Source organism: Puntigrus tetrazona, chromosome 12 (genome assembly GCF_018831695.1).
Source record: "Puntigrus tetrazona isolate hp1 chromosome 12, ASM1883169v1, whole genome shotgun sequence".
Lineage (NCBI taxonomy): Eukaryota > Metazoa > Chordata > Actinopteri > Cypriniformes > Cyprinidae > Puntigrus > Puntigrus tetrazona.
In genome coordinates this window covers 9,475,479-9,489,528 of record NC_056710.1, presented here as the reverse complement: position 1 = coordinate 9,489,528, position 14,050 = coordinate 9,475,479, and the positions used below count along the sequence as shown (strand labels likewise).

The 14,050-nt window shown below is 37.3% G+C and overlaps 2 protein-coding genes across 8 annotated transcripts in view; both read left to right on the top strand.

Moving 5' to 3' along the window:
- Window positions 1-14,050, top strand: part of thrab (thyroid hormone receptor alpha b) — a 628,197-nt gene that overhangs the window by 450,321 nt on the left and 163,826 nt on the right. The window lies entirely within an intron of this gene.
- ormdl3 (ORMDL sphingolipid biosynthesis regulator 3) lies at window positions 217-7,970 on the top strand. 7 transcript variants are annotated; one of them, XR_006252200.1, is made up of 5 exons: window positions 217-432; window positions 704-913; window positions 2,446-2,597; window positions 2,687-2,790; window positions 4,448-4,583. XR_006252200.1 is itself a non-coding variant. In XM_043253387.1 (4 exons), exons 2-4 carry the CDS (start codon window positions 740-742, stop codon window positions 2,718-2,720), a joined length of 360 nt encoding a protein of 119 aa, XP_043109322.1. In that variant the 5' UTR covers window positions 217-432; window positions 704-739; the 3' UTR covers window positions 2,721-4,590. The 7 variants fall into 7 exon arrangements, 5 of the variants coding, with proteins under 5 accessions (XP_043109322.1, XP_043109320.1, XP_043109319.1 ...); XR_006252199.1 differs by having other exon boundaries at window positions 2,687-2,807; XM_043253387.1 differs by having other exon boundaries at window positions 2,687-4,590.

Here is a 14,050-nt window from a genome sequence, read left to right as displayed (position 1 = left end):
AATATTTCGTTTAAATAAACTACCATACCCATAAATCTCAGTATTTTTGCATAATCGTCTAATCTCCCTCACTAGCACTTTCTGTGACGCTAAAGGGGGGGCGTGCGATTTTCAGCAAATTATCAACGCATCGTAAACCGATTGGGCGACGTCGTCCACGTGACTCGCATCCTCCAATCGGCGACCATCCCGATGAATACATTTCCATCTTTCTAAAGGTGAGTTCTGAAAAATGATGACGTGAAACGATGAAGTCTCGCTGTGTTGTCACCATCTGTTTGCACGGGAACAAAGTGCTTCAAAGCAAACATCATGAAATAAACAGACGTGTCAAGTTTCGAAAAACGGCAAGGCTGCGTTGCACAAGGATCCCAGACCCGAAGATATCCCGATAACGTTTGCGAAACGTTAAACAGCGCTGTACTATTTTACGTAAGTACGTACTGCGAAGTTTCTGCGTGATTTGTGAAGAGTCTTGCGCAATATTGTACAGTAAGTGACCCGTGCTTCGTCCCACTTACATTTTTAAATAACAACAGCGTAACACTTTCAGAAGTTGTGTTGATTTCCCAGACACTTCGTAGCGATGCTTGTCTTCACGTAACAGTTAGTGTTTTGTGACTTTGTGTGGTCTGGATGTCAGTGAACGTAATGCGATTTTAGACCCGTATGTGCGTTTACACGTGTTTCTTGTGTCTGACAGTAAGTGCGCAATAGTAGAGAGTCCCTCTGCGCGAGGATGAACGTGGGCACGGCGCACAGTGAGGTCAATCCAAACACGCGAGTGATGAACAGCAGGGGTATATGGCTCTCGTATGTGCTTGGCATCGGCCTCCTGCACATCATATTGCTCAGCATACCGTTCGTCAGCGTTCCTGTGGTCTGGACGCTCACCAACCTCATCCACAACTTGGTGAGAGCTGCTAAATCACATCAGTATAGATAGTTTAACTGCTGACCTAAACATAACATAGTTCACCGTATTAAGTCTGTTGTTTTACCAGAGTTGTGTATAATTAACAAAGGTGCCTAAGTGTTGCTTTAATGAAGCTCTTAAGTGTATTTGAAACTATATCTATATCATTATTTAGCATATTGACTGAAATTGGAAATGGTTTAAAGCAGTAATTCATTATACAGAGAAAATTGTGTTCAAACTGTGTTTGTACTTACAGCAAGTGAACTTGTTTTTTTATTTAATTTGTATGTATTGCTATACGTTTAGAATACTATTTTATATTATAATTAAATACAGTCTGCTGTATTAAAAAATATACAATGAAAAATTGTAGCTTGTTTAGTTTTCCATCTTACTAATTAGACAAATGAGAGTTCAGTGAGAGTTAAATTTCTACTTTTTTTTTTTTTTTTTTTTTTTGGCTGCATCCATCCAACAAAAGATATGTGAAGCATTTCTCGTCCTGTTTAAAAATTGGTTATTGATATATATATTTTGCTGTTGTAAAGGCCTGTTCCTCCTAGTAAACCCTTTTAAGCATGTTACAATAGAAGTCTATAGTGATAATGACAGGAACAGAATAAAAACATTGACCACAAGTCAGAATCCACTCGACTTTTAAGAGCTTGAGCATTCGAGGTGGCAAGCAACATAACTAAATAAAAAATATAATGGTACCACTTTACAATAAGGTTTATTCATTAACTACATTAGTTAAAATAGACTTAGAAAGAACAATACTTCTACACTACTAATTAATTTTAGTTAATGTTAATTTCAGCATTTACTAATGCATTATTAAAACCACAATTTGTGTTTGTTGACATTAGTTAATGCGCTATGAACTAACATAAACAAACAATGAATAACTGCATTTTTATTAACTAACAATAATATATACAATAATAATAATAATAAATAGTGTAATAAATGTATTGTTCATTGTTCGTTCATGTTAGATAATATGTTAACTAATGTTAACAACTGACAGAAAGGTTTAGCAATATAACATTATCATGCATTGATGTGAATGCTAAAATAGACAAGCCATGACTACGGTTTTAAACTGTAGCTTCGTTATTTCCTGTTGTCACAGCCTGTGACAGATCTACAGCTCATTTTGACTCCCAGCCTGCCGATAGAAAGCCATTGCATTGGTTTCATAGCGTAAATGTAGCACAGATGCTTTCTTAAGATGCAGAAGCTTAAAATGATCATTTGTTTTGTGACAGTCCCCAGCTGCAGAAACTCTGAAACTGCAACATTTTTTCTTGCTGAATTTTGGCCCGTTCGGTTGCTGACTCCAGGTTCTGTAATTTCAGCCAGTGTTGGACTAACAGAGCCATCCTGTATCGCCTTTCTTAGCTGTCCTGCTCCCAAAATGGATCAGCTCTTGCTGTTGTCCTAAGAGTTTCACAACATCTGCTGAGAGCTTTGAAGAAGTGTACCAAAGGTCATGTTGTTCTGTGACTGTCTTTCTGCCATAGTGCATGTATATCTTCCTGCACACGGTAAAAGGAACGCCGTTTGAGACTCCAGACCAAGGCAAGGCCCGGCTTCTGACCCACTGGGAACAGATGGACTACGGGGTCCAGTTCACCGCCTCTCGAAAGTTTCTCACCATCACCCCTATTATACTGTAAGAGTGTTTGCCTTTGCTCTGTGCTGTTAGAAGCTCCGTTCAGCATGTCACGCTAATTTGTCCCTTTTGGTTGTGTTCTGTACAAGCTCTGAGAAGGCTTTCACAGCTTGCTCTGCATGACCATGAGCAAGAGGCAGTGATGCTGACTTCCTGTGGTGTCTTCTGGCAAGGAGAGCCGGATTTAGAAACAGTTAGTCAGTCAGTCAGGTCATTTGCTCTACTCTTTTCTTCTCTCTCGGGTCTTCTCCTTTCATATTGTGAGGGTGTATCTGTTGGTTACAGTGAGGGATGAGGTACTGCAGTACTTACTGGTAACACGAAACGGAACCTCAAACAGGACCTTTTATTCTAAAATGTGCTTGCATTTAAAATAAAATTGTGAAATTTTGATGTATTTTCGAGTTTCACAAGATATTTGACGGGGAGAAAAAGTAAGTGAGACTTCCTTGCTGACAAAACCAGCACCAGCCGGCCAGTTGCATAAACTTAGCCATAAACAGTTGCATAAAAAGTGTCTTAAGAGCTAATCTGACCGACTAGCAGTTGAGTAATCAATTTTATATTTTGGAATCAACTACATTTTTATGTAACTGTATAAAAAAAACTATGACCAGTCTTAAAGAATAATTAGCTGACTAACTGACTAACTAACCCAATCGGCCCTTGGGTTCACTGGTTATAGCTTGTGTAAGTTTGTCTAAGGTAGTCTAGTTGGATTGCTAACCTGGCCAAACTGGTATTTAGGAGCAGAAACGTACTTCAGACCCCTCTAGAACAATTTTATTTTAGTATTATTTCTGTACTATTACAGTGTTAACTGATATTTCAAGCTAGTTTTAATTGCCATATTTTCTATTATTTTGTTATTTAGGTTAAAAGTGAACTTCAACTTCAACTACAGTTATTTTCCCAAAGGCAATTTTGTTTTTTCATCTAATATTTGCAGTTTAATTTCTTACAGCATTATATAATTTAATATAGTTAGATAGTAACAACAACAAAAGGTAGATTCTGAAAGAGTGCCTGAATAACCATTTGACTATTGGTTCATTTTGCAATAACAACTTACTGGATGTATATTATCCTGCTTATTACACAGCTACTTTCTACATACATAAATAGTTAGACATAAAAAATTGATTTGAGTTATAATTTATTAGCTCTTTATATGCAAAACGTCTGAAAATATTTCCCAACAAACAGCTTTGAGCCCAAATGAAGTTCAGACAAGATGGACATAATATACAGTCCTATCACTAAATTGCACTACTTTTTACCATAAATATAGGGACAAGGACATTAAATGTTGCTTGAGAACAAAGCGATTTGAAATCGAATCCATTACAAAATTCAGAACGTTGGGAAGAAGTAAAACACTTTAATACTCTTAATACTGAAGTCTGCTGGTTTCATTTTACAGTAAATACAGTTGATAACCGAGGTTCAAGATGGTAACAGTTGCGTTTGAATGAAATGACCAAAGCACCACCCTCTTATAACCCTGATGTATGTTATTTGCTGATGCTCAATGAGGAAAAACATTTATCCATAGAGCCGTGTAAAAACGTTTTTTCTTTACTATTGCATGCACTATATTATAAACGTTCATTAAGAAAGTAACTACATCTCTTTTTATGTTCATCTGATTTTATATTAATCAGATTCATCTTTTTGCATACAGTATATGCCTGAAAAGCATACTGTTGCGGCATGAAGAAACCACATCCTGTGTTTTAATAGAGGCATTCTTGTGCTGTGCTTGCTTGAGCAACTTCTGTAACCTCTGCATCTGTGCATCTCATGTTGATACCTGACATCTGACTTGTCCTTGTCCTTGTCCTCTACAGGTATTTCCTGACCAGTTTCTATACAAAGTATGACAGGGTCCACTTTGTCATCAACACCATTTCCCTGCTCACTGTGCTTATTCCCAAACTGCCTCAGTTCCACGGGGTCCGTCTCTTTGGAATTAATAAGTACTGACGAGGCTTTGATCTTTAACACAAGAGGATGTGTGGCCACTTACTCTCCGGGAATAAAAAAGGGGGAAATGTAGAGCTTCGTTGGATGCTCTGCTGCTTTGCGGTCAAAGCGGCCGAACAGTCTGCTATGGTATCATTTTTATTGATGTTTTTTGTATGACATTCAGTAGATACAAACACGTTTGTAGAACCACCAGCAGAATGAAGGTCAGGACGAAACAGACAGTGTTGGTTAAGAGTGTTAGGTACGCTATTGGGAACCTTGTGTTAGATTTCAGTCGATTTGGCAGAAATGCTGCATTGATGCAGTGAATCAGATGGGTCAAAATAGGCTGATTCTTAACTGAGTCAGCACGACCCAATGTTCAGCACAAGGTGTTTAGAAAGAGAAAAAAGGTACTGTGTTTCTGAAGAAAGCGTACAAGGATATTTTTAGCACAGGTGCTAAAGACTGGCTTCCATCGTATAGTTGGACAGCATCATCATCTCAACTTTTGCCAGACTTGTATTTCATGATTTTAGATTTTAAACAAAACTAGTTAAATTTTATATATGCACAAGCTATTAAAATATTTTATATGTCATTTTCAGGGCCCTAAAAGTCTCAAACCTCTGGCTCTTTTTATAACATGCATTTAATATTGAGTAATAAAAAATAGCTAGTTGGCTGCATGTAAACCCATAGAAGAGTGGCTTCTGATGGGAAGAACCGGTGCAAGGGAATATTGGATTCAATCTTTTTTTTTTTATCCCTAGAAAGAAACTGTAGTTTAACTGTACATATGACCTTTGGACCGTGATCTGTCTCTTTGGACTCTTGTGTACAACTCCTGAACTACATGTGCAGGTCTGAGTGAGGATAAATTAAATGTTAATACACTTTGCCGAGGTACAGAATATTTCTGTGAAGCATCATCATGTAAATAAGATGTGTAAGTGCATTCGTTTCAGTGTGTGTCTCACAAAGGCAATTTAAAGAAACCTATCTGTCACAGCACATACAGATCTACAAACCTACAGATTTTAGGTAGTTTATGCATTTTGCCTGTGAACAGCAGTATGGACTGATGACAGGCTCTGTGATGTGATCTTGCATGACAGCACTATAATGAGCTTAATGCCTAATTATTAATATATTTCTTAATTTTTGTACCAAAAAGTTATGTTGGAATGATGTATGGTCTGTGACTTACCCTGCGGACGTATACCTAGAACTTACCAAGCAAGATTCTCAATAGGTTGCTTTTCTAATACAGCATTTCGTTTGTCATATTTAGTAGCAGTTTTATTATATCAGTGTCTCAGTCATGCTCAGTGTGGAGTATTGTTTTATCGCTGCCCTCTCTTCAGTTTGCGATAACACAATTGTGAAACATAATCCTGCATACGTGGAGCAATGCCTTATCTAGCAGATCACTTGACCTTGTTCTATATTTGTCCCTTATATTAGATACGCTTGTTTATTGTTGATGTGATCAGAATTTGCAATAAGACATATTATTACAGAAAATGTATTTTGCAAATCGCTTTATTACAGTTGACGATTACTTCATAATTGATTTGTCGACGGGGTACATTTCGCAGTTGTGTTTAATGCAATTGCACATCAGCATTGTGACAGGGCTGATATTATGTGAATTTTTTTTTACTTTTGAGCTTGTTCCTTCACCAGCATGGCTTCAGTTCTCATCCTTTGCAGATGTTTTGTTTCTTGTTCGACTGGCTTCATCAGTTGGAGTTAATGGGACGTTCCCTGAAATTACGTTTTGTCCCGTGTTGTACATTTACACCGCTATTCAATCACGTTTAATCTTTTGTTGCGAAGTTAAGCATTGAGTCTTCATATTTTGGGAACTGTAGGAACAGCAGCCCCTGCTTTGAGAATATGTCGTGTTGTGGTAATCTGAAGCGTTGCGTAGCGTGCTGTATCTTATCACCTGGCAGGATGCTGATAATCAGGGTTCGTGCCGAGTGATACCAGAGGCTTTCTTTCTGTTATGGTCACGTACAATGTCTTTCAGTTGCTGCAAATTGTCAGTTGTAGTGCTGTTCTGCCATCACTTGTTTGACATTTTCTCCTGTTTACATTCACACAGTTATTGTGAATGACAGTGACTCCATTAGAAATTCACTAGCTGCGCAAGGTTAAATAGCAGGGATAATCTTATCCTGTGACCGATGAAGCGTATTCATCAGTTAATGTGAAACAATGCACAGTAATGAATGAACCCTACGTGGCTTTTTACCGCGAGCCAGATGAATTTAAAATAGCCTATGAATTTAAAATAGATCAAGCCAGGAAACTGGCATCGATGTCCTATAGTTTAAAGCAACAGTTCAGCCAAAAATGTAAATTCTGTCATCATTTTCTCACCCTGGAGTAGTTCCAAATCTGAATGGATTCATTTGTTCTGCCTAAAAACAAAGATATTTTTAAGAAAGTTTGTAACCTGACTGTTTTGGGTCACCATTGACTTTTATTATTATTATTATTATTATTATTATTATTATTATTATTATTATGGAAGTCAATGGTGACCCAAAACAGCCTGGTTATAAACTTCAAAGTATCTTCCAGAACAAATTAATAAACACAGATTTGGAACTACTCAAATATTGAGTTTTCATTTTTTTGGGTGAACTATTCCTTTAACGAACGAGGAAAAAGACAGCGATGATATAAAGCAAGCACCACACCAGTATTCCAGTGTGCAATGTGAGCCAGGGCCGTGCTCTTGGGGTTGTTACCCAAAGCCAGCAACTTTTTAAACATTGACTGGGTGAGAGTCCATCAGAATAGGCGAGAGTGAGGCCTCATGTGTCAGTGTCAGTTCTCCATTACTAGTTGCAGCCTGTGTAAGCTGTCTATCACCTTGTCAACCCATCTCTCCATTCAGTCAGCACATCCATTCTCAAACGTCAGGTGTTTCCTTCCTTTTGCACACATTCTACCGTGCTTTACCTGCTTTGTTGCACTAGCATAATTTCGTATGACCACCCCTCCCCTCCCAGATCGTATGTGTTTCATTATTAAACATTGTATGCAATGGTTTTATATTTATTGTATTACAACATCATCAGCCCTGAAAAGCCTGCACCTGCAGTGTGTAATAGTATCAAATCATATTTGCACAAAGGGCTATTGTCAACAGGACCAAGTCACACTGAAGCTGACTGTTCTTCACTTTTGAGAATTTTTTTGTAGACATTAATTTGGTATGCAGTATTGTGGATATGTACACTACGTTTCAAAGGTTTGAAGGATTGGTAAGGTTTTTTTTAATGTTTGAAAAAAGGCTCATATGTTTACTAAAGCTGGATTTATTTGATCATAAATACTGTAAATGTCATGTTACAAATTATTATTAAATATTATTACAATTTAAAATGACTGTTTTCTGTTTTTATTTATTTTAAGCTATTACTGTCATGGTTTTAAGCAGCTATTAGTCCAGTTTTCAGTGTCACGTGATCTTTTTGTAACAATGTGAAAGTCTTTGGTGTCATTTTTGGTCAATTTAAGACATATTTTCTTGATTTACATTAATTTATTAAAAAACAACAAAAAAACGAACCCCAAAATTTTGAACAGTAGTGCAGATTGACTAAGTAACAATTCAGTTTGATGTTGGATCATAAGAGATGGTATTAAAAAATGTTGTTTTTTTTGTACTGCACTGTAAGAAAGAAAAAAAAAAACTGAAAAGGTACTGGTCATTTTCTGCCAGGACATCTGATAACATTTTAAATCTTAAAACACAATGTATTTAAGATATGGGTAAAACACCTATCAAAAATCAATGCAGAAAATTCTTTATTAACACATTTTTCAAACTTTTCTTAGAGTGTGGTAGATGTTAAAATATGAACTGCTTTTGATTATCCATTTCTGTAATGTCGTTAGTTTTTTTATTCTTTTTTAGCACGCTGACAGTTAAAATACCCGAGTTGGCCACTAGGTGTCAGCGCAGTTCATGCTATAAAATGTTCATCTGTACGGTTTCTTTTACTTACGATGGCTATTAAATGTAGTTCGTGGTTACCATAGAGACAAAATTATACGGCTATAGACTTTATAGTCCTTTTTTTCTGTGTCCGAGTATTTTCAAGAACAAAACAAGTTGCTGTCCTTGACAACAGGCAACAGATTGTAGTCCCATCTGATCCTGTGTTGTCTTTGATAACGTGGCTTTGAAGGCCCCCACGTCGTATTCCAGCGGTCTTCAAAAGGCGGCCTGCCAATTATTTTTTGATTAGTTATCCTAAAATTTAATGAGTTTCTTTCTGCTGTTAAGCGCAAAAGACGATACTCTGAATGTTGATAACGAGACAGTTGATGGCAGCCGTATATAAATAGCTATGTATATGTACACGTGTATATATAACCATGTATAAAACACTATGGAAGTCAATGGCTACCATCAACTGTTTGGTTACCAACATCCCAACAAGAAACTCTTTTGGAACACGAGAAGACAAGTGAAGACAGAATTTCAATTTAGTGAACTATCTCTTTAATAGAGAGCAATTTATAAACCGAGATTTACAAAATGCGTCCCTGATTAAACTCCACTAGGTCCTTGGTCTAAAAATGCTATAGACACCTCTATTCTTGAATAGCTCCACTTCTGTTTTGTATCATATATGGTTTGTTTCAGACAGAAGGGGGCAGTACATGCCACAAATTGACGCTAATCCAAAGTGTCATTTGCCACCTAAAAATAGGATTTGCCTGTGGATAAAGGCTCTTTAGTTATTTTATTTTAACCCAGATATTCAGCGCACATAATGAGTTTTGTTTTAGCGTTTTGCGTGGTTATCGGTAATATTTTGTCACCTCTGTTTACTATGTAGCGATTTGAAATGGTATCAAGGCTAATGCAAGTCTCTGTGGTCTTTCATTTGAAAATGCACAAAGGCCGCTTTATCTTCCGCCACCCGTAGCTTTCATTCTGTCTTTTATTCTGTCCTCAAAACCTCCATGTCCTTGAATTCTTTCATTCTTTCCGTTTCTCTCTCTCTCTCTCTGTCAGATTCTACCCATCAGCTCAGTCAGCTGGATGGGAACATGGCTTAAATCTGTGCACAGGGAACACAGGGAACCCCATGGGTTTTAAAATATTCCTCACTTTCCTCTGCAGTGCGTTGGCATTTGAAGTTGCTCCTCTTCCTACAGAAACGTGATCTCTGTGATTTAAAGGAGCTCACTTTGAAAGGAAGCGCATGTTTATTAAAAAAAATCAGCTTTCAAAGCTCAGGATGTGAAATATAGATGCTCTGTGGTGTCTTATGGTTGTTTGTGCTTGCGTTAAAGCGCTTTTTTCCCTGAAACCGAATCTTGGGTAGGGGGATTTCATTTACACTTATTTAAATAACTCAACAAATGAGTACTATGTGAGGATTACGGCCCCCAATGTGTCAGGTCACACAGGAGACTCGGACACCACGGTTATGTCCCGCGATCCAAAAAAAATAGAACTACTAAGGGGGAGGTTGCACTGAATTATAGATATAAATAGAGTTGCCCCTGATTAGGTGCATTAAACATGAAGAATTGGTTCCTCCAGGATCTGCATGATGGAGAGGACAAGCATTGCTATGAAAAGAGGCCTAAAAACTTGTTTTTAAAGTAGGGAAGTACTCTCAGTGGATATTTTTAGGTCTTGATAACTTTGTGACTCTCAAGGTGAGGTCATATTAGTGACATTTTGCAAATTAAAGTGCAGTTCGTTCATGTTTAAAGTTGATCAGCACAATGCTGTGCTGTGTTTGTTTTGCGCTCAAAAAGTATTTTCTTTGCGTTCAAAAATTCTTCTCGTCACTTTCAAGTTGAGATTGAACCACTGCTAGCAGATGGACTATTTTTGACTATGCCTTTCAGGCTTTTCTGGACCTTGACGGTCGTATTTACTTGGCGTTTTGGGGTGGAGTAATCCTTTAAAGTCACTTCTGTGTGAGCTGAGCTTTTTGCATCACTACAAAAAAATTTGTATCTAATTTTTATCACATTCGACCGTATTTAGCACTATAAAACAGGACTGGCAACTGAATTCTGCTGCTAAATGAAATAAGCGTTAAATATTACAACGTCCGTGACTGATATATAGCCTACACGCCTTTTGTATGTTTTTTGCTTTCGTTCGTATTTCACCTAATAAAGTTGGCCTGATAACTTCTCCAAATGTAAGCGCGCCTGTTTTTACACAAGTTAGACTTATTCGCAGCTCTGAACTGACCACATTTTACCTCAGGCTAACCACAGCGAAGCTAACAAAGATGACAAAGATGAATTTGTTTAATATCTGAGGGATATCATTAATATCAGGTTGTCGTCACTGGCACAAATGTTGAGGTTTGCTTTTAATAACTTTATATTATGGGACATTAATCATGTGACGTACGCACATTCAAAAACTATTTAATAGTGCATCTGTTCTGTAACCAAGATGTGTTTCCGCAGAAACTATTACGGGATTGCAGCTTATGTCCCTGCAAAAATAAGTCAATTAGAGCTCTGATTAAGTACACATTAAGGGCAAATTAGCATCCAAAGCAGGAGGGATTAGCATGTCAAATGGTTAGCAGACATCTCAAACGCTTCATCAGACCATTTTCATACAGCTTAGAATCATAAATAATGCCACTGCCCATTAGAGCAGATAATGCAGACTTCCGCTCTAAATCTTCAGCGCACACACACAGACTCTGTATGTTTGTGTATGTAGCAGCGGTGGCGTGCTTAATGTAGGCGAAACTTCTTTTCAATTATTGATTTATGCGATTAGCAAATATAACAGTTCTATATTCTAAATATTAGGAATATTACACGTAAATATTTTATAAACTAATTAAATGTATTATTTTCAGCAGTGCTATTCATATCCATAATGTTGCTTTCTCAAGCAAAAAGAGTTGGTCGGGAGATAAATATGCACTGATTAAGTACTGTTTACAAGCGAAAACAGTCCATAACATTTCTAAACAAATATGTTGTTGATATGAGAGGGGGATGAATTATTACGACCAGAAGTGACAATTCAACATCAAAACATCTTAGGATTCGTTTCTTGGATCTTTTTTATTTAAGACTGAAGAATTATCGCAATGTTTTTATCAGCTCTTTGAACTCATTCTGACGGCACCCATTCATTGCAGAGGATTCACTGGTGAGCAAGTGACGTTTCAATCAATAAATACATTTTCTGTAAATTCAAATTTTTGAATTTTCTCTCATTTTCCTCATTTTCTCTTGGGTGGAATTCTATTACTTTTAAAATAGTTTTTTATAGTAGATTTTCATGTCAGATTTATTTGTATTGTATCTTAAGGATTTCTTCAAACAGTTTGTCCTGTATAGGGTCAGAGGCAGTCTATCCCAGTGTCTCGAGCCACATAAGAGTGATCATTTTGTCATATTGATTCACAAGGTAATTGCTGCGGATTGCTGTCTGTCTTTTGAAAAATGTACTCTTATGTAGGCCCCCGTGAACTCAGACTCCTTATTCACACACGTGTGGACAGGCAATTAAAACACATGTTCACTCCATGTTCTCTTTATAATCACTCTCAGGGAAGACTCTTGTACTCTCTTTAAGAGATCACATTAACTTCACTTACAATTTGATATTCAAAGCTTTTAGTGTGGGAATGAGACAAGAACCATGACAGGCACCAGTTTTCCAGTACTGGGACATGCCTTGCGTGTTTCACCTCTGTCAGAAGGTCTAATTGATTCCCGTTTTGCTTTACTTAATCAAGAACAGAGTAGAAGTCTCCAAGCCTACATCAATATACTCTAGCTAAGATTAGATCAATTACCTTTAGTCAATACACAGTCCTGCGGTAATAAGTATTGTGTAAACATTGTTAATTTGTCATAGAATTCTTGCATCTGAAATATATAAATATCCAACAACAGGACTTCATCAAATGTGACTCATCCTGATCAAAAGCCTGTTTGACTCAATTTTTCTAAATTATTTACATTGGGTTTTAAGTTGTATTTGGCTTTTACAATGTCTTTGCACCACTGAAGTAAAGGTGAACGTGACCTGTGGGACTTCAGAGAGCTGTACATTAAAATCAAAAGGTGATTTGTGAAATAGTTCTGGGGGCACATGAAGCCGTCCTTCCCAAATGGAAACCTGGTGATTGCGGGGCTTTTTTATTGGGGTTAACATGGCACTTCTAACGCCCTTCATGCCTTTACATCTGCACATTTCGAGAATTTCATTATTTCATCTCCAGGGTGGCGTATGAAAAGGTAAAGTGTGGGACTGAGAGGCACAGACATAGTGTTATATGGGCTGTCTCGAGGGAAGTAGCTCATCATCTGCTGTGTGCCGCACATTATACAATGTGTTTTTACTCCATTTCCATGCACCACTGCGTGTCTGATTTCATGCTTAACTAGAATTACCCAGCAGCTTTTGATGACTCTAAATCAACGGCGTGAGCTGTCGCTGCAACTATACCAATCTGTCCATCTTTTGCTGTCATTTGGTGAAAAAACGAAAATGATGGCGTTCAATTCCACTGTTTTACTCTTTGCTCTGATACGATGTCTGTCAGTTTGAGTCACATGACGGTTGCTCTAAATACGGCTCCAGATGGCTCCCTTTATACAGAGCAAAGGAACAATGACAGTGTTTGCTTGGGAATGGCAGATCGTATAGTGCAAACAGGTCTGTATGAGCACAGCATGCTCTGTTATATGAACCTTCCTCCTCTCCTATAAGATATCAACCGCTGTAGATCAGCTGATGCCAATGCAATGCTTTAGGTGTCTTTATGCACAACAATGAAACAGATAGGCAGCCCAGCACGTCTCATTAAGCAGGAGAAATACTCTGTCTCCGCTCGCGGGTGACTATTATGCCTCAGTGTACTAAGGCTCTCAATTTGTACAATTTGTTGCTAATAGCTGTTACAAAATTGCAGAAGACCTAATGATGCACTACATCGGTTGATTATAGTTTACAAGGCAGAATGAATTCAAGTCACAACTTGGTCTTTGAGTTGGTATCGTTTGGCACCCTTTATTCATTTTAGTGCTACGTGACAGGCAGTTTATTAGCTTTCAGCTCATCCATTTATAAATGTTACTGGCGGTAGAAACAGGATCTGTTGTTAAAATAAGAATTTCTTGTAACAAGTATCAATTTTCCAACATTACTATTGCAGCGGTAATCAACACGCACTCTATCTTGCATAAGAACTGTTTTAAAAAGTTTTTAAAACAATCGGTTAATTGTTTTTTAAAGAACTATGATTTAAACTCATTAAATAGTTTAGTTTTAGCGTTTATATTTACCAAATTTACCAGATGGAGTTTAAAACACTCACTTTGATTGAGATTGTCAATGTTTTTTAATTGGATGGTAAGATTTTTTTGCATTCAGTTTTTGAAAGAAGTTTCTCATGCCAACCAAGGCTGCATTTATTTGATCGTAATTGCGATAAATTCAG

What these genes read in the sequence shown, in the direction of transcription:
- ormdl3 (XM_043253385.1), top strand. Translation starts at nt 740, where the DNA reads ATGAACGTGGGCACGGCGCACAGTGAGGTCAATCCAAACACGCGAGTG. An exon ending in CCAACCTCATCCACAACTTG is followed by an intron (nt 914 to 2,445) that starts GTGAGAGCTGCT and finishes TTTCTGCCATAG; the next exon opens with TGCATGTATATCTTCCTGCA. An exon ending in ACCATCACCCCTATTATACT is followed by an intron (nt 2,598 to 4,447) that starts GTAAGAGTGTTT and finishes TGTCCTCTACAG; the next exon opens with GTATTTCCTGACCAGTTTCT.